At 42.1% G+C, this 26,173-nt stretch overlaps 1 protein-coding gene across 1 annotated transcript in view; it reads right to left on the bottom strand.

The window, feature by feature from the left end:
• LOC147339702 (lipocalin Cav p 3.0101-like) overlaps positions 1 to 26,173 on the bottom strand; it is a 56,974-nt gene that overhangs the window by 9,998 nt on the left and 20,803 nt on the right. The window contains exons 6-7 of the mRNA XM_086388849.1: positions 12,208 to 12,318; positions 10,499 to 10,600 (exon numbers count right to left, since the gene is read on the bottom strand). Of these exons, the coding sequence (XP_086244975.1) occupies positions 10,499 to 10,600; positions 12,208 to 12,318 (213 nt within the window). The remainder of the gene's footprint in view (positions 1 to 10,498; positions 10,601 to 12,207; positions 12,319 to 26,173) is intronic.

Genomic DNA, 26,173 nt, shown 5'->3' with positions numbered 1-26,173 from the left:
GTGCCATTTTCTTCATCAAATTCAATGTAACGCATGAAAACGTGGAATGGCACGCCCTCAGTGATCTTCTCTATGTTATTGGCTGCCGTGTAATGGGTTAACCATCTTCCTGTGAACTAAAAGTAAATTCCCTTCAGAAATCTTAGTCCATCTCTGTAAATTCTGCCCAACATCATCCCTCAGGAGTTTCCCTGCCCTTTCACTTAGCAGAACTTACCTATCTTTATGAACACAGCCCTAGGCATAAAATCTTGTGAAAACTCATGTTAGATAAAGGAAATAATTGAGGTATTACCAAGATAGCTTGAGCTATCTTGTCAAATGCAAGAGCCCTAATCCAACAGCTGGGTGATCTTCCTTCCGTTGTACAAGAGTAGTGAACATACATGAGAGCCAATGAATGGATGGTAGAGATGATACAGACATCACAAACAGCAGGTGTAGAGTGAATTGCTCCAGTGAATGGAGCAATTTTTCAGTTGCAGAGAAATGGCTAGACTAGCAGTCCACATGACCAAACCTCGAAAGGGACACTCACATCGATACACGCTAAGATCTCCTCCCAAGCCTGGACCACCGTTCAAATGCCTTTGGTACCTGTGAGGCATCTCCCTGAGCTTCACCTTGACTGGCAGAAAGCAGACCAAGGACAAGACTGAACAGCAGAACCTCCATCTTGTTGACTCTCAAGACCCTTATTCCATAGAAGCTGAAGGTGTCCCAGTGGTTGGAGAGGATGCAAAATCGCTGCCACTTTTATAACCTTCATGTGTTGGCGTGACACAACATGAACCAATGGTTGTTCCTCATATGATCACAGTTACAACAGAAGGCACCTTCAGTATCCTGGTTGGCAGAGATAAACTTTTCTGGCATTCTGTCATTTAATAATATTTGTTTTAAGAGAAGCATATGTGGATGTGGGCATTTGACCTTTAAAGTGAGAAATTGCAGTACATCCAGTATTGCAAGGGGACAATTATTTATTTTCCTGTTTATCATGAGATCCAAAATGAGATGAGCTGTCCAAGGTACATAACCCTCACTTCTGCATGGTTCAATTAACGTGGAAGAGATAGTGTAACATTTATCTTTTAAAAGTAAAGATTGACGGTGTGGTTTAGCCAAGGGAACACTCTTTCCTCAGAGACCCTTGGAAGAATCCTTTTATTCTGAGGTGGGGAGCAGGTCAGCACAAAGCATTTATCACCTTCTCCTGCCCCAATGTGGGCTTTTTCCTCCTAAGTACTAAGAGGACGATCTGGTAAAATGCTGCTTAAAGTCACCTGAAGAAGGCACATCAGTAGTTTATTTTCAGTGATTTCTCTCCAGACACCCTTTTACTCATTTCATCTGTAATATAATATTTACTCACTAACTCAGTTGTTTCTCCCAGTGAGCAAAAAAGCTGGACAGCGGTTCTTGCCATTTTTATAATTTTGAATGGAAAAAATAAATTTTGTAACTCAAGGTCACTAAAACAGTGAGTCATTTTTTTGGTATTTTTTTTTTAATCAAATTTTACTCACTTTCATCTTCATTCATGGTAATCTATCAAATAAACACATTAAAAGATTAATTTTGTTCTGAGTATAGAAATGAAGAAATGATGAGTTTTAGGGTTTCTGAGTCAGCTAAGTGAGAACTGATCCAGTGCTGCCTGCTCCTGGGACAGATCAGAGCTCAGAATCCTTCATTTGGGTTGAAGGCAGTGGCACCCCACTCCAGTATTCTCACCTGGAAAATCCCATGGATGGAGGAGCCTGGTAGGCTGCAGTCCATGGGGTCGCTACGAGTCCGACACTACTGAGCGACTTCACCTTCACTTTTCACTTTCATGATTGGAAAGAAATGTCAACCCACTCCAGTATTCTTGCCTGGACAATCCCAGGGACAGAGGAACCTGTTGGCTGCCGTCTATGGGATCGCACAGAGTTGGACACGATAACTCGACTTAGCAGCAGCAGCAGACCTTTGAGGAGAGCTTGCCGTCTCGAGGGTGTCCTCAGCTCACAACCTCAGAGGATCACTTTCCTTCATGTTCACGTGGACTGACAATAGTATCTCTATTTTTTCCTTTTATTCTCTTCTGTGTCAGTTGCAATACCATGCTATCTCTTCTGTTCAAACATTCATCTGTATATTATCCTGTTGTATTTTCAGCTGTGACGTCTGCATGATAGAATGTTTTCATGTCTCAGAATATCCTGAAACCATTTCCTCTATTTGGTCTTTGATCAAGATACTAATTTTCCTTTTTTTTTTTTTTTGGTTTGTTTGTTTCTTTATCTTGGCTACACCATGCAGCATGCAGGTTCTTAGTTCTCCAATGTGGCTGAAACCCGTATGGACCCTGTACTCTGTGCAGGGAAAGGGCAGAATCCTAACCACTGGACCACCAGAGAAGTCCCTGATTCCGATAAATTTGAGTAGTCATGTGATCCCAGCTTACACCCCTTATCATCTCATCATCAGCCTTCCATCTCTACTTTTGTACCCCCAGCATTCCCAGGTTTTCCTTTTGGACTCTTACCAACATGTGTCCCCTGGGAGAGTATCCTAGGACCATCCCATCTTAGGAAGACCTTTCTGACTGCCAATCAAGGGGAGATTAGGCGCTAGTTCTTCTAAGAGATATTGCAACAGTTGTAATAATCATGTTGGTTTCCACTGGTCTTAGCACTCTTCTTCCCTCACTGTGTTCACTAGTCTGTTCTCTGTATCTGCATCTGTGTTCCTTCCCTGCAAATCATATGGAGCTGGTGAGAAGTTGCTGAAACACAGAGAGCCCAGAAACACACTCTGTGATGACCTGGAGGGGTGAGATGGGTGAGGGGAGAGGGCTCAAAAAGGAGGTGATTAATAATAATTATGGCTGATTTGCATTGTTGTGTGGCAGAAGCCAAGACAACATTGTAAAGCATTCTCCACCAATTAAAAGATAGAATAGAAAGGAAAAAAGTTTTCATTCTTAAGGTAACTGATAAAAAGAAAAAAAAAAATCCGATTGCTTTGTACTGAAAGGACGCATATGCCCTTTAATTCCAACTCTCAGTAATATTGGTCAAAATGTAGGCAATAGAGGAATAACTAAAAACATCACCATCTTACAAAAACATTACTGCTGTAACTCCCTCCAAATAACGCTAGGTACTGTTTGGTACATTTTCCTGTTGTCTCCTCAAATTTATTCTGGTTTTTGTTACTGAGAAGTCTCTAACAACAGGTTATTAATTTTGTTTTACTAGTCTCTTTTTTTCTATAACCACTGCTTTTACATCTTAGAAGAGCAACTGCTAACTAAACAGTGCCAGGAGGCTATTGATCTTGGCCACTCAAAATTCCAGGTTCCCTCAAGGGTACATGACCAAAGTTGAAATGTAGTTAGAGTCTAAAGTTTAGACAATAAAACACAGGCCCAGTGTTTTAAACAAAGTAACTGTGTATATAACTTTTATTACAAAAAATATTTATTATATTTATTTATTTATCTGTCTGTGCCGGGTCTTAGTTGCAGCACACAAAATCTTTGTTTTGTCATAGCTGGGATCTTTAGTTATGGCATATGGACTCTTTAGTTGTGCAACTGACAGACCAGTGAACCCGAGAAAGGTGGGGAGGCAAGGAATATGACTTTCTTTGGACAGTCGGCTGAGAAGATGGCAGACTAATGTCTCAAGGTAACCATCTCGTCAGGGTCTGGAGGCCAGGTTCTTTTATAGAGCCAGAGGGAGAGAAGTGATGACAAACTAAAGTCAAAAGGCAGAACAGAGAGCTAGAGACAGTGAGGAGCTAAAGTACAAAGGATTTTCGGTCTTGCAGTACATCTCAGTGGGCCAGCCTTTGGAATGTGTGTGTTAATTTCTTCTTTTCATAGCTGGGCAGGGTCAGTTTATCTCCCTGTGAGCTGAGAAAAGGCACGTTAGCAGTCAGGCTGAAGGGTAGGGTCTTCTGAGGCAGGCCATGATGTATGATTATAATAACAATGGCAACAACAAGCAAGCCAAAGAAACAGTTCCAACACGGAGTCACCTTTGGTTCTTCACTCCAGTTGCCCACTGTCAAAGTCCATTCCACAATCTTGTGGAAAAAGAGGGCAGTAACCATTCTGCTTCATCAGAAGGATCGTTCTGGGAGTGTCAAGGCACAGGGGCTTTGACTGTGGGTATGGCATAAGTCCTCTTGGAGGAGGTCACCATTAACCCCATCATAGAGTTGCCAGAACTTACAGAGGACTAGAAAATAGACTCTTGGAGTAATTTGTGCACCAGGACCCAGGAGAAAGGAACAGTGACACCACAGGAGACTGTCCTGGACTTGCCCATGAGTGTAGGAGTCTCTGGCAGGTGAAGGTGTGGGTTGGTGGAGGCCCGCTACATGGTTAAACACAGGGACTCTAGCAGTACATGCATGGGATCCTTTGAGGGAGGTCATCATTATCTTCATTACTTCCACCTTAGTTTGGCCCCAGGTAAATATCAGGGAAGGAAGACATCTCCACCCATCAACAGAAAATTGGATTAAAGATTTACTAAACAGGACCTCAGGACTAAACAGGATCAGAACAAGACCTGCTATTAGCCTCAGTGAGTCTATCCCTTCAGGAAAAGTTCATAAGCCTCTGATACTTCTCCATCAGAAGGCAGATAGACTAAACACCACAACCATAGAAAACTAAACAATCTAATCTCATGGACCACAGCCTTGTCTAATTCAGTGAAACAATGAGCTGTGCCGTGTAGGGCCGCCCAAGATGGACAGGTCATGGTGGAGAGATAAGACAAGATGTGGTCCACTCGGAAGGGAATGGCAAACCACCCCCGTATTCCTGCCTAAAGAACTCCATGAACAGTATGAAAAGGCAAAAAGATACAGCACTGAAAGATCAACTCCCCAGGTCAGTAGGTGCCCAATATACTACTGGATTTCAGTGGAGAAATAACTGCAGAAAGAATAAAGAGATGGAGCCAAAGCAAAAACAGCACCCTGTTGTAGATGTGACTGATGATGCTTGCAATGTCCAATGATGTAAAGAGCAATATTGCATAGGAACCTGGAATGATAGTTCCACGAATCAGATACATTGGAAGTGATCAAACAGGAGGTGGCAAGAGTGAAGGTCGACAATTTAGGAACCAGCAAACTAAAATAGACTGGATTGAGTGAATTTAACTCAGATGACCATGATATCTACTACTGTGGGCAAAAATCCCTTAGAAGAAAAGGAGCAGCCATCATAGTCAACAAGAATATGAGATGCAGTACTTGGATGCAGTCTCAAAAATGACAGAATGATCTCTGTTCATTTCCACGACAAACTATTCAATATCACGGTAATCCAAGTCTATGCCCAGACCAGTAATGCGGAAGAAGCTGAAGTTGAACAGTTCTGTGAAGACCTACAAGACTTTCTAGAACTAACACCGTAAAAAGATGTCCTTTTCATTGTAGAGCCTGGAAGGCAAAGTGGAAAGTCACGAAACACCTGGGGTAACAGGCAAATTTGGCCTTGGAGTACAGAATGAAGCAAGGAAAAGTTAATGGAGTTCTGCCAAGAGAATGCACTGGTCGTAGAAAACACCCTCTTACAACAACATGAGAAGACTCTACACATGGACATAATCACATGGTCAACACCGAAATCAGACTGATTATATTCTTTGAGGCCAAAGATAGAGAAACTCTATGCAGTTAGCAAAAATAAATAAATAAATCAAGACTGTGAGCTCACTGAGGCTCAGATCATGAATTCTTTATTACAAAATTGAGACTTAAAATGAAGAAAGTAGGGAAACCACTAGACCATTCAGATATGACCTAAATCAAATCCCTAACGACTATACAGTGGAAGTGAGAAATAGATTTAAGGGACTAGATCTGATAGACAGAGTGCCTGAATAACAATGGACAGAGGTTCATGACATTGTATGCCAGACAGAGTTCAAGACCATCCCCAAGAAAAAGAAGTGAAAAAAGCAAAATGGCTGTCTGAGGACGCCTTACAAATACTTGTGAAAAGAAGAGACGAGAAAAGCAAAGGAGAAAAGGAAAGATATAAGCATCTGAATGCAGAGTTCCAAAGAATAGCAAGGAGTGATAAAAAGCCTTCCTGAGCGATCAATGCAAAGAAATAGAGGAAAACAATAGAATGGGAAAGACTAGAGATCTGTTCAAGAAAATTAGAGATAGCAAGGGAATATTTCATGCAAAGATGGGCTCGATAAAGGACAGAAATGGTATGGCCCTAATTGAAGCAGAAGATATTAAGCAGAGGTGACAAGAATACACAGAAGAACTGTACAAAAAAGATCTTCATGACCCAGATAATCACAGTGGTGGGATCACTCACCTAGAGCCAGACATCCTGGAATGTGAACTCACGTGGGCCTTAGGAAGCATCATGAGAACAAAGCTAGTGGAGGTGATGGAATTCCAGTTGAGCTATTTCAAATCCTGAAAGATCATGCTGTGAAAGTGCTGCACTCAATATGCCAGCAAATGTGGAAAACTAAGCAGTGGCCACAGGGCTAGAAAAGGTCAATTTTCATTCCAATCCCAAAAAGGCAATGCCAAAGAATGCTCAAACCACCACACAAATGCACTCATCTCACACTCTAGTAAAGTAAAGCTCAAAATTCTCCAGACCAGGCTTCAGTAATACGTGAACCATGAACTTGCAGATGTTCAAACTGGTTTTAGACAAGTCAGAGGAACCAGAGATCAAGTTGCCAACATCCGCTGGATCATCAAAAAAGCAAGAGAGTTCCAGAAAAACATCTATTTCTGTTTTATTGACTATGCCAAAGCTTTTGACAATGTGGATCACAATAAACTGTGAAAATACTGAAAGAGATGGGAATACAAGACCGCCTGACCTGCCTCTTGAAAAACCTATATGCAGGTCAGGAAGCAACAGTTAGAACTGGACATGGAACAAAAGACTGGTTCCAAATAGGAAAAGAGTACATCAAGGCTGTATTGTCACCCTGCTTATTTAACTTCTATGCAGAGTACATCATGAGGAATGCTGGGCTGGAAGAAACACAAGCTAGAATCAAGATTGCCAGGAGAAATATCAATAACCTCAGATATGTAGATGACACCACCCTTATGGCATAAAATGAAGAGGAACTAAAAAGCCTCTTGATGAAAGTGAAAGAAGAGAGTGGAAAAACCTGGCTTAAAGCTTAACATTCATAAAACTAAGATCATGGCATCTGGTCCCATCACTTCATGGGAAATGGGGAAACAGTGGAAACAGTGTCAGACGTTATTTTTGGGGGGCTCCAAAATCACTGCAGATGGTGATTGCAGCCATGAAATTAAAAGACGCTTACTCCTTGGAAGGAAAGTTATGACCAACCTAAATAGCATATTAAAAAGCAGAGTCATTACTGTGCCAACATAGGTCCATCTAGTCAGTGCTATGGTTTTTTCCAGTGGTCATGTATGGATGTGAGAGTTGGACTGTAGAGAAAGCTGAGCGCCTAAGAATTGATGCTTTTGAACTGTGGTGTTGGAGAAGACTCTTGAGAGTCCCTTGGACTGCAAGGAGATCCAACCAGTCCATCCTAAAGGAGATCAGTCCTGGGTGTTCATTGGAAGGACTGATATTGAAGCAGAAACTCCAGTACTTTGGCCACCTCATGCAAAGAGTTGACTCATTGGAAAAGACCCTGATGCTGGGAGGGATTGGGGGCAGGAGGAGAAGAGGACAACAGAGGATTAGAGGGCTGGATGGCATCACCAACTCAATGAACATGAGTTTGGGAAAATCCGGGAGTTGGTGATGGACAGGGAGGCCTGGCGTGCTGCGATTCTTGGATTCGCAAAGGGTCACATACAACGGAGCAACTGAACTGAACTGAACTGAGCAGTAATGTCATCCTGTGCTTTCCGTGCATAGGCCTTCGTGAGTGGAATGTACATTCCTTTCTTGGGGATGAATAAGATGCATGTTAGGGAATTTCTCTTGATCAGACTGTCCCCTTCCATACAGTAGACTGAAAGTGAAAGTGTTAGTTGCTCAGGCCTGTCAAACTCTTTAGGATCCTATGGATTGTAGCCAACCAGGCTCCTCTGTCCATAGCATTCTGCAGGGAATATTGGAGTGCGTTACCGTTTCCTCTTCCAGAGGATCTTCCTCACCCAAGGATAGAAATTGGGTCGTCTGCATTGCAGGCAGACTGTTTACCATCTGAGCCATCAGAGAAGCCTGTAAGGTGGAGGATCCATAACTCTGCCCCATGATGCTTTAGTCTAGTTTCTCCCTCTTCCCTGGACACCTGAGGGCATGTCTACCAAACCTTCATAAAGATTGTCTCTGATGAATACCTGTCCTATGAAAGGCACAGTTTCCTGGACACTTAATGTGGGCATTTGTGTGTTTTAAATGAGGTGACCTTTGCACAGACATGCATGTGCAGGGCAGATATTTACCATTTATTTAAACCCTCAGCAATCAAATAACACAAACCAGGACATGATTTAGTGACAAGGAGTGATGAGATTGGAGAAGGAGTGTGAGTGTGAAGAGAGCAGGATCATGTTAATCAGGAACCAGGAAAGTCGTCTTCGTGTTGTTGATCTTGATTCCATGGACAAGAGGACGTGCCTGGTTTCAGTGACTCTTTCTATAGGTGAATAAAAGAGAACCAAAGGTTTAGTTGAGTCAACTGTGTGACGGTTGACAGGGGTGAGCCTCAGTAGTCTATCCAGGGAACAGGGACTTGGTAGCTGATCCAATATCCAATTCCAGGTGGACCTCAACACTGCACATTTCTGTGATGGCAGGTTCCCTGTGGAATTGTCCCCAGGATGTACATATGGTTGGAGATTTCCCATTTCAGATTGATTCTATGAGTTATGATTTCACAATGCATGTACATGGTGGTGCTTCATCTAAAGATGTTCAGGCTCTATATTTGGAGCAGACAACTCTAACCCTGCAACTTTTGTCTTTTGGGTCCTTAAGAAGTTTTTTTTTTTTTTTTACTTTTTTTAGTATTAGAGCACAGCTGATTATCAACATTGCATTAATTTCAGGTGTACAGCCAAGTGATTATACATACAAGGTTAGTATCTATTCTCTTTCAGATTCTTTTCCCATTTAGGTTTTATAGAGTATTGAGTATAGTCCACTGTGCTATGCAGTTGGACCCTGTTCTCTATCCGTCCTGTATATAATAGTTTCCATCTACTAACCCCAAACTTCTCAGACGTTACGGATCTGCCTGCAAGTCAGGGGACCCCAGGTTTGATCCCTGTGTTCGTAAGATCCTGTATAGAAGGGAATGGACCCATGCCAGGATTTTTGCCTGGAGAATCCCATGGACAGAGGAGCTTGGAGGGCTAAGTACCATGGGGTCGCAGAAAGCCCAACATGACTGAGCAACGAACCTTTCTTTCACTTTCACTTTTCAACCTCAAGTCTCCCAGTCCTTCTCTTCCCAACCCCCTCCCACTTGGCAACCACAAGTCTGTTCTCCATGTCTGTGAGTCTGTTTCTGTTTGGTAAATAAGTTCATCCGTGTCGTGTTTCAGAATCCAAGCAGAAGTGGTATCTATGCAAAAGTGAAAGTTACTCAGTCATGTCCAACTCTTCGTGACCCCATGCACTAGAGCCCACCAGGTTCCTCTGTCCATGGAGATGCTCCAGGCAAGAATACTGGAGAAACTTTTCCCTTTTCCAAGGCATCTTCCCAACCCAAGAATCAAACCCAGGTCTCCCTAGCTGAGCCACAAGGGAAGCCCAAGAATACTGGAGTGGGTAGCCTTTCTCGTCTCCAGCAGATCTTCGTGACTCAGGATTTGAACCGGGTTCTCCTGCATTGCAGCCAGATTCTATACCAACTGAGTTATCAGGGAAGCCCTGCTTCGAGGAGGGCTTTCTTTAATACCAATTCTCCCAGAGGAGGTATGTGTGGGGACAACTGCAAGTTCAGGACGGATTGGGAACACTAACAGTTTCCACCTACTCATGTGGATTCCTGCTTCTCTCTGATGATTCTGGTCTGCAAAATTCCTGCAGGAGAAGACTTTCTCACCAGAGCTGCTCAGCGTTAATAAACCAAACTGTTTGCAATTTAATATGGCTCAAGAGCAGCAAAATTACGGAACAAAAAAACTCGTTATTGACATGTTTAAATTGTTGGGACAAACATTTCACGCACATTAAATAACAGTGTGTCCTTATTGCTTCATCTGGAGGAGTCACTGTTAATAACGGACCACGTTTACTTACAAAGGAGTCAGAGTCACAGCTTCTCACTCCCGTGGACAGTTGTCTGGGGAAAAACAAAATTGGAGAAATAAAACAGCCACCAATTACTAACATTCCCAGCATCGCCAACGTTTCGTTCTTTCTTCCTTTTTTTAAAATAATGGATCTTAAAAGAGATTTCTTGTGCAAAAGACATTTTGAATAAGTTGATTTGTTTCCTGATATTTACATACCAGGTGAATGGTATGGTAGGGGGGAAAAGTATAATTCCGTTACCATTGTAGATGAAATTCCAGATATTTTCTTCTGGAATCCCTTTTTCTCTCACCACGTTTTTGAACTCTTCTATGCGATTCGGATCAACATCATCTGATAGACCTGTAAAATCACCGAGCAAAAAGAAGAATTTTTGACCCCCGGGAACCCTTGGATATTCCTGAATCTACAGAACAAGCAATGGAACGTGCCAATCAGATGTTCACTTGTATAATCTAAGACCTTCAAATGGTTGCCACGACACAGACATATGCTTTTTGTCTTAAGAATTGACCCCAGTCCAACTTGGTGAGTAGGACACCCTACCCTTCAGCATCAGGAGCTGGATGACAAAGACTTGCCAGCGTCTCCAAGAAATTGGGGCTGAGTTCATCCTAATATGGAACCTACTTGCTTCTCACAGCTTCCTCATATATGTACCTGCCACTCATATCTGTTTCTAGACCCAGCTAATAGGAAACAAGCTTCTCCCCTTCAACGGACACATTCACCACTTTGCACTTAATCCTAGGGGGTGATTTACTCTTTCGTAAACCTACCGTTCTACCCAATAACCTTTTCTGAAATAGACACCTGTTGTCCCCATGGCACACACAGTTCTCAATGCTCTGCATGTTTACTTGAGGGAGTGATGTCAGTGTTTATAAGAAGAATGCATTTGAAACATGTAAAAGGACAAAGATTTATCTTGTAAGCGTCTGTTCCAAGACTTAGAGTATATCAGAAAACTGATATTGTATAAAACATACATATAGAATCTGCATATATAAGGAATCTAGAAAGATGGTACTGATAATGAAGTTATTTTCAGGGCATCATTGGAAAAACAGTCATAGAGAACAGACTTGTGGTCATGGGGAGAGGGGAGGAGATGGTGAGATGTATGGAGAGAGTGACATGGAAACTTACATGACCATATGTAAAATAGATAGAAAATTGGAAATTGCTGTATATCTCAGGGAACTCCAACAGGGGCTCTGTATCAACCTATAGGGGTGGGATGGGGAGGGAGATGGGAGGGAGGTAGCAAAGGGAGGGGACATATGTATAACTATGGGCTTCCCTTGCAGCTCTGCTGGTAAAGATTCCTCATGCAATGCGGGAGACCTAGGTTTGATCCCTGAGTTGGGAAGATACCCTGGAGAAGGAAAAGGCTACCCACTCCAGTATTCTGGCCTGAAGAATTCCATGTTCTGTATAGTCCATGGGGCCGTAAAGAATCAGACACGACTGAGCAACTTTCACACAAGCACATGTATACCTATGGGTGATTCATGTTGATGTTTGACAGAAAACAACACAATTCAGTAAAGCAGCTATCTTTCAATAAAAAAATACATAAAAATTTAAAAATGAAGTAAAGTCAGTCTCACTATAGCCATGGATGAAATTAGTTGAAATATTAAATATTTCAACATTTAATATCCTATATTCAACATAAAATATTAAAAAATGATTCTAGTATAACTTCATTTTTAAAATTTCAACAGATAGGAATCATTTTGAAATATCTGATGATGTGGTATTCCGCAGCCTATGGCCTCCTGTTTCTTGGTAGATTACCTTCTATGATCCTTAATTCGATGAGCATAAAGATGCAGGCCTTACACCCTGAATACTGTCAGCACCTCTTGATATTCTGAATGAAAGTCCTGTCAATGGACATATAACATTAGCATACCAGTAGGATTTTAGGATGTCATACCTACCAAATAATCCCACTATTTCTGTCTCCCTGCCATCTTCATCCACGTTGACATTATACACTATGAGAGTGTTCTCGTCCCCACTAATGAGTTGAACTTCATTTTGACCCGAGTCTGTGAGAGAGAGAAAAGATACAAACACCCCTGCCTTAACTTGTTGTCAGTTAGATTATGGTGGCACACAGCGGGCATGAAGAACGGTCCATCGTGTATGGACCCACTCACTCCACGCATGCACAGAATGCTACCGTTAACCACGGCAAGGAAAGGAGGAACGAATCTTCCTCATCCTCACCTTTTCCTACCATTAACCAGTCACTCCTTGCTGTCTTACCAAGATGCTTTCTAGAACGTGTGTTCTAATGAGCCCCACAGATTCTTTTTCTGCTTTGTTTTTTCACTTGCTGAGTCCTCCCTACTGCCTGTGGGCTTTCTCCACTTGTGGTGACTGTGGAGTACAGTCTAGCTGTGGTGTGCGGGCTTCTCATTGCAGTGGCTTCTTTTGTTACTGAGCACAGGCTCTGGAATGCGTGGGGTTCAGTACTTGCAACTCGGGGTTCTAGAGTGCAGGACCAGTAATTGTGGTGCATGAGCTTAGTTGCCCCAAGGCGTGTGGGGTCTTCTCGGATTAGGGATTGAACCAATGTCTCCTGCCCTGGCGGGCAGATTCTTATCCCCTGGACCACCAGGGAAGTCCCCAAGAGTGTTTTAAACAACGTACACATATTATCAAATCCAGGTTCAAAAATACTTTGTATTTCTGTTACCCCAGCCAATGGAATTGGTTTCTCAGGACAAAAATCAACCTAACTTCTGTTCATTACCTTCCTGACTGCCTGCACAGGCCAGGCAACCTTTTGATGTAGGCACTGACCACCTAGAGGTGACCTCCTTCCCCACCTGGAACGCTGCCCCTCCTTTCTGTCCTGCGCATCCACTCTGCCCAAAGTGTCTGGACAACAAGCATCTCTGACCTACTGTGTGTCACACTACACTCTCTATGTCCATTATCTCTCTCCTGGCCTCCACCTCACCTTCCTGCAATCACTCAGCAACATGGAATGTAAAAATGCCCATCTGTGTTCCCGAAGCATGAAAACACCTTTGCTCAGTCTCTGTAACACTGAAAATTATTAGTGTGCTTGGGGAAAAAAAATAGGCAGCCAAAGCAGCTTCATGTCAGGAGCCACATTAGGCATTACTGACAAAATGGAGGCACGGCCCCACCCCCCCTCTCTTTGTCCCGCAGGCACGGACCCAGGATGAAGGAGTTAGGCCTTGAGATTCTGACTTGTTTTTTCCTCTCCTCAGCTGAATTGACTAAAAAGAAATATTAAGGTGCTTATTGTTCTTGAGAGGAGCATGAGAAGGCGCAAAGCCTTCTGCAGCTGTGCTCAGAAAATAATTCATAAAGTTAGTCACTGACATTTGTTCAAGGACTTTCACAAAAGAGCGTTCCAGGATGAGCACATAGGCCACAGCTTGAGGCCATGGGAGGGATTGATATCTGAAGCCTATTTGTGAGGGAAATGTTTATGTCAAAGGAATTTACTGAATTTAGGGCTTAGAAATAATAAAATAGTTAGAAGTTGAAGATTTAAGGAATGTTGTAATGTTAGCATATTTTACTATAGCTTATAGAGGTTAGGAATTTTAGAGATACTATAGCTAGAAGGCTTTTTAAGAGATAGTGAGCTCAGGATGTTAAGGACAAACAGGATTTAGAAAGATAAGAAATCAACTGAGGAATGAAGCATGAGTTACAATGTAACCACAAGTTAACTATAGGACACATAAGAAGAAGTAGATAATAGATGGTAAAGCTGATTCGGAGAGAATCGCTGGAGCAGGAACTCTGTTTGAAGGACAATAACGATTTATGGAGATAATAAATCTGGGTCAGGGGGAACTAAAAATGTCAAACCTCTGACCTAATGTTTTTGTAAAAGTATAAAAGAGAATCTTAAACTTGAAATCAATAGGAAGTCCAAGAAAACTGAGATGTTGTCTTGCTTCTCGCTGACACTGTTCACCCTTTGAGGCTGAATTCCTGGCTGCTGGAGCTGGACTCTGGCAGCTTCAGAGTCTCAGAGCCCTGACAAGAATATACAATTTTCCCAAGGCCACGCTGAGTCCACCAGCCTTGCTCACGTTGGGACAGCTTAAATGAGACTATGTATGTCCTCAGATTGTCAGGGACCACCTGTGGTTCACCATGGCTTCACCAAGGTGGGCATAGCAACATCACTGAATTGACTGTGATGTTCATGAAGGGATAGGACAGTGAGAGGAAACCTATCTTCTGGGCATCAGGTCACCATCAAGGCCACTGCTGGTACTGGGTCTGATGTGGGTACAATTTACAGTCCCCCAAACAAACCTGAAGGCTGCAATGGCTGGTCCCCAAGAGAACTTCTAAGAAGTGTTGCACTTCTTTTGTCTCACTTGTTTAGTCACTGGATAAAAATCAAGCTAAAAAGGGTTGCAAAAATGGAGAAGAGTAAAGACAGTGGAAGCATTCATGATTCAGCCAAAGGAAACCATATAGTGGGAATAAGAAAAAATGAAAGCATCATTTAGAAAACCTCAAATATCAGAAGTTATCGATCAAAGTTGGGGAAATATTTTAGGCATGAATTTTACTAATTTGTGGCTCTCACACATGTAGTGTGTGACTACTTAGTTTAGGCAAGGATTGTCATCACATATTGCTGTGTTTAAATTTTAATCAAACATGTTTCCCTTAGGCCATGTGAAAATAATAAGGTTTTTAGGGCCATTATAAAGAGCTCAGAGATACAAAGCTAGCCAGCAAACCCATTGCTTTGTATAGAAGCTGCCTTTATGGTTGAACTCACAATGATTTCCTTGAGTTCATGCATGTCACCTTGAATGGATCAAGATATTATAAAATTGTTTTTAAAGAGTGAATGGCACTAATGTGCCACCTCAAGATAGACCCCGAGACCTCAGATCATAAGCCTGTTATAAATTATCTGTGAGAACCCTACAAAATATAAATTATACACTCATGCTTAGTAACATTGTTCTTGTTGATATTTAATCACTATGTCATGTCTGACTCTCCATGACCCTATGAACTGTATCATACCAACTTCCTCAGTCCTCCACGATCTTCCAGAATTTGCTCAAATTCATGTCTTTTGAGTCGATGATGCCATCTGACCATCTAATCCTCTGTCATCCCCTTCTCCTCCTGCCTTCAAACTTTCCCAACATCAGGGTCTTTTCCAATGTGTCAGTTCTTCACATCAGGTGGCCAACGTACTGGAACTTCAGCTTCAGCATCAGTCCTTCCAATGAATATTCAGAATTGATTTCCTTTAGAATGGACTGATTTGATCTCCTTGCAGTCCAAGGGACTCTCAAGAGTGTTCTCCAGCACCACCTTTCAAAAGTATAAGTTCTTTGGTTCTCAGCCTTCTTTATGGTCCAACTCTCAAATCCATACATAACTAGGGAAAAAAAAATACTGTTGAGTAAATGGATCTTTGTTGGCAAAGTGATGTCTTTGCATTTTAATAAGCTTTCTTGGGTTGTCATAGCTTACCTTCCAAATACAAATTACCTTTAATTTTGTGGATGCAGTCACAATCCGCAGTGATTTTGGAGCCCAAGAAGATAAAACCTGTCACTGCTTCCACTCTTTCCACTTTCTATTTGCTGTAAAGTGAGGGGACCAGATGCCATGATCTTCGTGTTTTTGAATGTTGAGTTTCAGACCAGCTTTTTCAGTCTCCTCTTTCACTGTCATCATGAGACTCTTTAGTTCCTCCTCACTTTCTCCATTAAAGTGGTATCATCTGTGTATCTGATGCTGTTGATATTTCTGCCAGCAATCTTGATTCCAGCTTGTCTTCATCTAGTCTGGTGTTTAGCATGACGTGCTCTGCATGTAAGTTATAGAAGCTGCATGAGGATATCTTGTACTCTTTTCCCAATTTGGAACCAGTCTGTTGTTCCACGTCCAGTTCTCACTGTTGCTGACTGATCCACATACAGCTTTCTCTGGAGCCAGGTAAGGCAATCTGGTATTCCCATATCTTTTAGAATTTTCTACACTTTGTTGTGATGCACACAGTCAAAAGCTTTACCATAGTCAAGGAAGCAGAAAAAAAATTGTTTTTTTCCAGAATTGCCTTGTTTTCTCCATGACCCAGTGAATGTTGACAATTTGATCCAGTTCATCTGCCTTTTCTAAATCATGCTTATACGGCTGGAAGTTGTCTGATCATGTACCACTGAAAATTAACTTGTAGCATTTTTACCACTACCTTGCTCACATGAGAAATGAGCACAATGGTGTGGTAGTTTGAACATTCTTTGTCATTTTCCTTCTTTGTGATTGAGACGGAAACTGATTTTTCCAGTTCTGTGGCCACGGCCAAGTTTTCCAAAATTGCTGACACATTGCTTGCAGCCCTTTAACAGCATTATTGTTTAGGATTTTAAAGAGCACAGCTTGAATTCTGTCACCTCTACTAGCATTTTTTATATAATGCTTCGTAAGGTCCTCTTAACTTCACAGTCTAGGATGTCTGGATCTGGTCTCATTTGGGTACACTCCATTGAAGGGAGACGTTCCACTCCCTGACCTCTGATTTTTAGTAGGAGTAGAATTCAGGTGTATGGGGTTATTGAAGAAAATTGAGACCAAAATTTCTACCTGCATGTACTCTTTCCAGAGAAACATTCATACTTACAGTCCACAGCATAAAAGTTTTCTTCCTTTGTGCCTGAGGCATATTTTTCTATGCATTCTCCATTCTCCCTTAAAAAAAAAAAAAAAAAAAAAAACATATTCAAGCTGGTTGATTAAGATAATAAAAAGTTGATGTATAATTAGGATTCTTTCTGTATGACACCCAAGAATATGTGTCAGGTATCACCTCAGTGCTGGTGAACAATCTGACCTTCAAAAGACAAAATATGTTGTCTCAGATCCAGTCACATTCAAGTGACAAGGATGGATTTTCTACACACTAAATCTGACGAGTAGTTGCAAAGATAACCTGCAGATACAAACAGGTCATGTTTACAGCCAGTAAACATGGAGAATACCAGAATTTTAGGAAGAAAGAAAAAGAATGAACTTTTCCTGTATATATATAGTTTCTGAAAACTGAGAGGCATAGCCGTCTTGGCAAACCTTGGGCGTTGTCACAACCCAGGCAGTGATTCATTAGACAATGAAAGTGAAAGTGTTTCTCACTCAGTGGTGTCCCACTCTCTGCGACCCCATGGCCAGTAGCCCACCAGTCTCCTCCTCTGTCCGTGGGATTCTCCAGGCAAGAAGACTGGAGTGGGTTGCTATTTCCTTCTCCAGGGGAATTTGCAAACCCAGAGATTGAATCTGGGTCTCCTGCATTGCAGGTAGGTTTTGTTTGTTTGTTTGTTTGTTTGTTTACCAACTGAGCTATCAGGGAAGCCCTCTTAGTCATTACAGAATTGAAATGCATTGAAATCACTGAAAAACATCCACAAAGTTGGAATACAACAATTATCCAATATAACTTCAAATACACAAAATTTTATCTGGGCAGACAAACTCCTTTCATTTGGCGTGAATATGTGATTCCTTGCATATGCAGACACTGATAACTGTTTTAAACATTGTGCTGAGTGATAGAAGGTGGGGGAAATGATTCACAGTGTATATACTTTTCTCATGTGAAGAGCCAGAAAAGTTTACAAAATGCAGATCTGCTCTTACCTACGGCTCTAGGGGTAGACATTTAATGATGAGTGAAGAAAAAGACAGTATGAAAAGGCAAAAAGATAGGAGACTGAAAGATGAAAGCAAAATTCTGTCTGAGGAGGCCTACAAATAGCTGTGAAAAGAAGAGAAGCAAAGAGCAAAGGAGAAAAGGAAAGATGTTCCCATTTGGATGCAGAATTCCAGAGAATAGCAAGGAGAGATAAGAAAGCCTTCCCCAGGGATCAATGCAAAGAAATAGAGGAAAACAGTACAATGGGAAAGGCTAGAGATTTCTTTAAGAAAATAAGGGCTATCAAGGGAATATTCATGCAAAGATGGGCTCAATAAAGGACAGAAATGGTATGGGCATAACAGAAGCAGATGATATTAAGAAGACGTGGCAAGAATACACAGAAAAACTACAAAAAAGATCCTCATGACCCAGATAATCACGATGGTGTGATCACTCACCTAGAGCCAGACATCCTGGAATGTGAAGTCAAGTGGGCCTTAGGGAACATCACTACGAACAAAGCTAATGGAGGTGATGGAATTCCAGTTGAGCTATTTCAAATCCTAAAAGATGATGCTGTGAAAGAACTGCACTCAATATGACAGAAAATTTGGAAGACTCACCAGTGGCCACAGGACTAAAAAACGGCAATTTTCATTCCAATCCCAAAGAAAGGCAATGCCAAAGAATGTTCAAACTACTGCACAATTGCACTCATCTCACATGCTAGCAAAGTAATGCTCACAGTTCTCCAAGCCAGGCTTCAACTGTACATGAACTGTGAACTTCCAGATGATCAAGCTGGACTTTAAAAAGGCAGAGGAACCAGAGATCAAATGGCCAACATCCACTAGATCATCACAAAAGCAAGAGAGTTCCAGAAAAACATCTACTTCTGTTTTATTGACTATGCCAACACCTTTGACTGTGTGGATCCCAATAAACGGTGGGAAACTCTGAAAGAGATGAGAATACCAGACCACCTGACTTGCCTCTTGAGAAATCTGTATGCAGGTCAGGAAGCAACAGTTAGAACTGGATGTGGAACAACAGACTGGTTCCAAATAGTAAAAGGAGTACATAAAGGCTGCATATCGTCACCATGATAACTTAACTTATATGCAGAGTACATCATGAGAAACACTGGGTTGGAAGAAGCACGGGTTGGAATCAAGATTGCTGGGAGAAATATCAATCATCTCAGATATGCAACTGATACCACCCTTATGGCAGAAAGTGAAGAGGAACCAAATGAAAGTTCCTTGATGAAAGTGAAAGAGGAGAGTGAAAAAGTTGGCTTAAAGCTCAACATTCAGAAAACTAAGTTCATGGCATTTGGTACCATCACTTCATGGCCGATAGAGGTGGAAACAGTGGAAACAGTGGCTGACTTTATTTTTTGGGGCTCCTAAATCATTGCAGATGGTGATTGCAGCTATGAAATTAAAAGATGGTTACTCCTTGGAAGGAAAGTTATGACCAACCTAGACAGCATATTGAAAAGCAGAGACATTGCTTGGCCAACAGAGGTCAATCTAGTCAAGGCTATGGTTTTTCCAGTAGTCATACATGGATGTGAGGCTTGGACTCTAAAGAAAGCTGAGTGCTGAAGTATTCATGCTTTTGAAATGTGGTGTTGCAGAAGACTCTTGAGAGTCCCTAGGACTGCAAGGAGACCCAAGCAGTCCATCCTAAAGGAAATCAGTCCTGAATATTCATTGGAAAGACTCATGCTGAAGCTGAAACTCAAATACTCTGGCCACCTGATGCAAAGAACTGACTCCTTGGAAAAGACCCTGAATCAGGAAAAGATTGAGGGCAGGAGGAGAAGGGGACGACAGAGGATGAGATGTTGGATTGCATCACCGACTCAGTGGACGAGTTTGAGAAGTTCTAGGAGTTGGTGATGGACAGGGAGGCCTGGCATGCACCTCCTGTGCCTGAGAGCAGAGCTCACTGGGCGCACTCCCCTTGATGTCACTTCTGTGCTCAGTGGGAACCATCTCTTACACATTCTGCAGGAATGGGGCAAGGCCCTGGTGGGGACTGTGGGCTCAAGGACATGAGCCTCTTCCCTCTGCCGTGTCCCTCATTACATTAATGAGTTGAGGCCAGTGGTCCTTCTGGGTGCTCCCTCTAAGCAGAATTTTCAGGACATTCCCTGGAGGCTCATGGTGGAACTACCCTCCCCAAAGCTCACAGACCTTGCCCAGCCCCACAGCTCAGGGAGTCTTCCTCTACCACCCAGACAGTTCCCTGCAGACAGGGAAGAGACACCCTCCCTCAGGCTGGGGTTTACAGGTGTTTTCCTTTTGGGTGATTTTTACTTACTTGACATAAAAGTGCATCAGTATTGTGCCATTTTCTTCATCAAACTCAATGTAACGCATGAAAGCATGGAATGGCGCACCCTCAGTGATCTTCTCTATGTTATTGGCTGCCGTGTAATGGGTTAACCATCTTCCTGTGAACTGAAAGTAAATTCCCTTCAGAAATCTTAGTCCATCTCTGTAAATTCTGCCCAACATCATCCCTCAGGAGTTTCCCTGCCCTTTCACTTAGCAGAAGTTACCTATCTTTATGAACACAGCCCTAGGTATAAAATCATGTGAAAACTCATGTTAGATAAAGGAAATAATTGAGGTATTACCAAGATAGCTTGAGCTATCTTGTCAAATGCAAGAGCCCTAATCCAACAGCTGGGTGATCTTCCTTCCGTTGTACAAGAGTAGTGAACATACATGAGAGCCAATGAATGGATGGTAGAGATGATACAGACATCACAAACAGCAGGTGTAGAGTGAATTGCTCCAGTGAATGGAGCAATTTTTCAGTTGCAGAGAAATGGCTAGACTAGCAGTCCACATGACCAAACCTCGAAAGGGACACTCACATCGATACACGCTAAGATCTCCTCCCAAGCCTGGACAACTGTTCAAATGCCCTTGGTACCTGTGAGGCATCTCCCTGAGCTTCACCTTGACTGGCAGAAAGCAGACCAAGGACAAGACTGAACAGCAGAAGATTCATCTTTTTGACTCTCAAGACCTTTATTCCATAGAAGCTGAAGGTGTCCCAGTGGTTGGAGAGGATGCAAAATCGCTGCCACTTTTATAACCTTCATGTGTTGGCGTGACACAACATGAACCAATGGTTGTTCCTCATATGATCACAGTTACAATGGAAGGCACCTTCAGTATCCTGGTTGGCAGAGATAAACTTTTCTGGCATTCTGTCATTTAATAATGATATTTGTTTTAAGAGAAGCATATGTGGATGTGGGCATTTGCCCTTTAAAGTGAGAAATTGCAGTCCATCCAGTATTGCAAGGGGACAATTATTTATTTTCCTGTTTATCATGAGATCCAAAATGAGATGAGCTGTCCAAGGTACATAACCCTCACTTCTGCATGGTTCTGTTAACGTGGAAGAGACAGTGTAACATTTATTTTTTAAAAGTAAAGATTGACTGTGTGGTTTAGGCAAGGGAACACTCTTTCCTCAGAGACCCTTGGAAGAATCCTTTTATTCTGAGGTGGGGAGCAGGTCAGCACAAAGCATTTATCACCTTCTCCTGCCCCAATGTGGGCTTTTTCCTCCTAAGTACTAAGAGGACGATCTGGTAAAATGCTGCTTAAAGTCACCTGAAGAAGGCACATCAGTAGTTTATTTTCAGTGATTTATCTCCAGACACCCTTTTACCCATTTAATCTGTAATATAATATTTACTCACTAACTCAGTTGTTTCTCTCAGTGAGCGAAAAAGCTGGACAGCGGTTCTTGCCATTTTTATAATTTTGAATGGAAAAAATAAATTTTGTAACTCAAGGTCACTGAAACAGTGAGTCATTTTTTTTGTATTTTTTTTCTTATAAAATTTTACTCATTTTCATCTTCATTCATGGTAATTTATCAAATAAACACATTAGAAGATTAACTTTGTTCTGAGTACAGAAATGAAGAAATGATGAGTTTTAGGGTTTCTGAGTCAGCTAAGTGAGAACTGATCCAGTGCTGCCTGCTCCTGGGACAGATCAGAGCTCAGAATCCTTCATTTGGGTTGAAGGCAGTGGCACCCCACTCCAGTATTCTCACCTGGAAAATCCCATGGATGGAGGAGCCTGGTAGGCTGCAGTCCATGGGGTCGCTAAGAGTCAGACACTACTGAGCGACTTCACCTTCACTTTTCACTTTCATGATTGGAAAGAAATGCAATCCACTCCAGTATTCTTGCCTGGACAATCCCAGGGACAGAGGAACCTGTTGGCTGCCGTCTATGGGATCGCACAGAGTTGGACACGATAACACGACTTAGCAGCAGCAGCAGCAGACCTTTGAGGAGAGCTTGCCATCTCGAGGGTGTCCTCAGCTCACAACCTCAGAGGATCAGTTTCCTTCATGTTCACGTGGACTGACAATAGTATCTCTATTTTTTCCTTTTATTCTCTTCTGTGTCAGTTGCAATACCATGCTATCTCTTCTGTTCAAACATTCATCTGTATATTATCCTGTCGTATTTTCAGCTGTGAAGTTTGCATGATAGAAGGTTTTCATGTCTCAGAATATCCTGAAACCATTTCCTCTATTTGGTCTTAGATCAAGATACTAATTTTCCTTTTTTTTTTTTTTTTGGTTTGTTTGTTTCTTTATCTTGGCTACACCATGCAGCATGCAGGTTCTTAGTTCTCCAATGTGGATGAAACCCGTATGGACCCTGTACTCTGTGAAGGGGAAGGGCAGAATCCTAACCACAGGACCACCAGAGAAGTCCCTGATTCCGATAAATTTGAGTAGTCATGTGATCCCAGCTTACACCCCTTACCATCTCATCATCAGCCTTCCATCTCTACTTTTGTACCCCCAGCATTCCCAGGTTTTCCTTTTGGACTCTTACCAACATGTGTCCCCTGGGAGAGTATCCTAGGACCATCCCAATTTAGTAAGATCTTTCTGACTGCCAATCAAACGGAGATTAGACACTAGTTCTTCTAAGAGATATTGGGACCATTGTAATAATCATGTTGGTTTCCATTGGTCTTAGCACTCTCCTTCCCTCACTATGTTCACTAGTCTGTTCTCTGTATCTGCATCTGTGTTCCTTCCCTGCAAATCATATGGAGCTGGTGAGAAGTTGCTGAAACACAGAGAGCCCAGAGAGGCACTCTGTGATGACCTGGAGGGGTGAGATGGGTGAGGGGAGGAGCTCACAAAGGAGGTGATCAATAATAATTATGGCTGATTTGCATTGTTGTGTGGCAGAAGCCAAGACAACATTGTAAAGCCTTCTCCACCAATTAAAAGATAGAACAGAAAGGAAAAAAGTTTTCATTCTTAAGGTAACTGATAAAAAGAAAAAAAAATCCGATTGCTTTGTACTGAAAGGAGGCATATGCCCTTTAATTCCAACTCTCATTAATATTGGTGAAAATATAGGCAATAGAGGAATAAATAAAAACATCACCATCTTACAAAAACATTACTGCTGTAACTCCCTCCAAATAATGCTAAGTACTGCTTGGTACATTTTCCTGTTGTCTCCTCAAATTTATTCAGGTTTTTGTAACTGAGAAGTCTCTAACAACAGGTTATTAATTTTGTTTTACTTATCACTTTTTTTCTGTAACCACTGCTTTTACATCTTAGATTGAGCAACTCCTAGCTAAACAGTGCCAGGAGGCTATTGATCTTGGCCACTCAAAATTCCAGGTTCCCTCAAGGGTACATGACCAAAGTTGAAATGTAGTTAGAGTCTAAAGTTTAGACAATAAAACACAGACCCAGTGTTTTAAACAAAGTAACTGTGTATATAACTTTTATTACAAAAAATATTTATTATATTTATTTATTTATCTGTCTGTGCCGCGTCTTAGTTGCAGCACACAAAATCTTTGTTTTGTCATAGCTGGCATCTTTAGTTATGGCATATGGACTCTTTAGTTGTGCAACTGACAGACCAGTGAATCCGAGAAAGGTGGGGAGACAAGGAACATGACTTTCTTTGGACAGTCGGCTGAGAAGATGGCAGACTAATGTCTCAAGGTAACCATCTCGTCAGGGTCTGGAGGCCAGGTTCTTTTATAGAACCAGAGGGAGAGAAGTGATGACAAACTAAAGTCAAAAGGCAGAACAGAGAGCTAGAGACAGTGAGGAGCTAAAGTACAAAGGATTTTCGGTCTTGCAGTACATCTCAGTGGGCCAGCCTTTGGAATGTGTGTGTTAATTTCTTCTTTTCATAGCTGGGCAGGGTCAGTTTATCTCCCTGTGAGCTGAGAAAAGGCACGTTAGCAGTCAGGCTGAACGGTAGCGTCTTCTGAGGCAGGCCATGATGTATGATTATAATAACAATGGCAACAACAAGCAAGCCAAAGAAACAGTTCCAACACGGAGTCACCTTTGGTTCTTCACTACCATTCCCTCTTGTCAAAGTCCATTCCACAATCTTGTGGATAAAGAGGGCAGTGACCATTCGGCTTCATCAGAAGGATCATTCTGGGAGTGTCAAGGAACAGGGGCTCTGAGTGTGGGTAAGGCATAAGTCCTCTTAGAGGAGGTCTCCGTTAACCCCATCATAGAGTTGCCAGAACTTACACAGGACTTGGAAATAGATTCCTGGAGTGCACAACAGTACTTTGTGCACCAGGACCCAGGAGAAAGGAACAGTGACACCACAGGAGACTGTCCTGGACTTGCCTACGAATGTAGGGAGTCTCTGGCAGGTGAAGGTGTGGGTTGGTGGAGGCCTGCTACATGGTTAAACACAGGGACTCTAGCATTACTTGCATGGGGCCTTTTGAGGTAGGTCGTCAGTATCTTCATTATTTCCACCATAGTTTGTCCCCAGGTAGATATCAGGGAAGGAAGACATCTCCACCCATCAACAGAAAATTGGATTCAAGATTTACTAAACAGGACCTCACCAATCAGAACAAGACCCAGTATCGCCCTCAGTGAGTCTATCCCTTCAGGAAACTTTCATAAGCCTCTGATCCTTGTCCATCAGAGGGCAGATAGACTAAAAACCACAACCCTAGAAAACTAAACAATCTAATCACATGGACAACAGCCTTGTCTAACTCAATGACTATGAGCCATGCCGCATAGGGCCACCCAAGATGGACAGGTCATGGTGGAGATATATGACACAGTGTGGTCCACTGGAGAAGGGAATGGCAAACCACCTCAGTATTCCTGCCTAGAGAACCCCATGAACAGTATGAAAAGGCAAAAAGATACAGCACTAAAAGATGAACTCCCATGGTCTGTAGGTGCCCAATATGCTACTGGAGATCAATGGAGAAATAACTACAGAAAGAATAAAGAGATGGAGCCAAAGCAAAAACAGCACCCTGTTGTGGATGTGACTGGTAATACAAGAAATGTCCAATGCTGTAAACAGCAATATTGCACAGGAACCTGGAATGATAGTTCCACGAATCAGGTACATTGGAAGTGATCAAACAGGAGGTGGCAAGAGTGAATGTTGACAATTTAGGAACCAGCGAACTAAAATAGACTGGATTGAGTGAATTTAACTCAGATGACCATGATATCTACTACTGTGGACAAAAATCCCTTAGAAGAAATGGAGCAGCCATCATAGTCAACAAGAGTGCGAAATGCAGTACTTGGATGCAGTCTCAAAAATGACAGAATGATCTCTGTTCACTTCCACGACAAACTATTCAACATCACGGTAATCCAAGTCTATGCCCAGACCAGTAATGTGGAAGAAGCTGAAATTGAACAGTTCCGTGAAGACCTACAAGACTTTCTAGAACTAACACCGTAAAAAGATGTCCTTTCCATTATAGGGCCTGGAAGGCAAAGTACGAAGTCAAGAAACACCTGGAGTAACAGGCAAATTTGGCCTTGGAGTACAGAATGAAGCAGGGCAAAGGTTAATAGAATTCTGCCAGGAGAATGCAGTGGTCATAAAAAACACCCTCTTCCAACAGTATAAGAGAAGACTCTACACATGGACATAATCAGATGGTCAACACCAAAAGCAGATTGATTATGTTTTTGTAGCCAAAGATAGAGAAATTCTATGCAGTCAGCAAAAAAAAAAAAAAAAGACTGGGAGCTGACTGTGGCTCAGATCATGAACTCCTTATTGCCAAATTGAGACATAAAATGAAGAAAGTAGGAAACCACTAGACCATTCAGATATGACCTCAATGAAATCCCTAACGATTTACAGTTGAAGTGAGAAATAGATTTAAGGGACTAGATCTGAT

Source organism: Bos grunniens, chromosome X (assembly GCF_055505025.1).
Source record: "Bos grunniens cultivar Pamir isolate PY7600 chromosome X, Bosgru_T2T1.0, whole genome shotgun sequence".
NCBI classification, from domain to species: Eukaryota; Metazoa; Chordata; class Mammalia; order Artiodactyla; family Bovidae; genus Bos; species Bos grunniens.
Note: the sequence above shows the minus strand (reverse complement) of the source record. Positions and strands in the feature narration are given on the sequence as shown.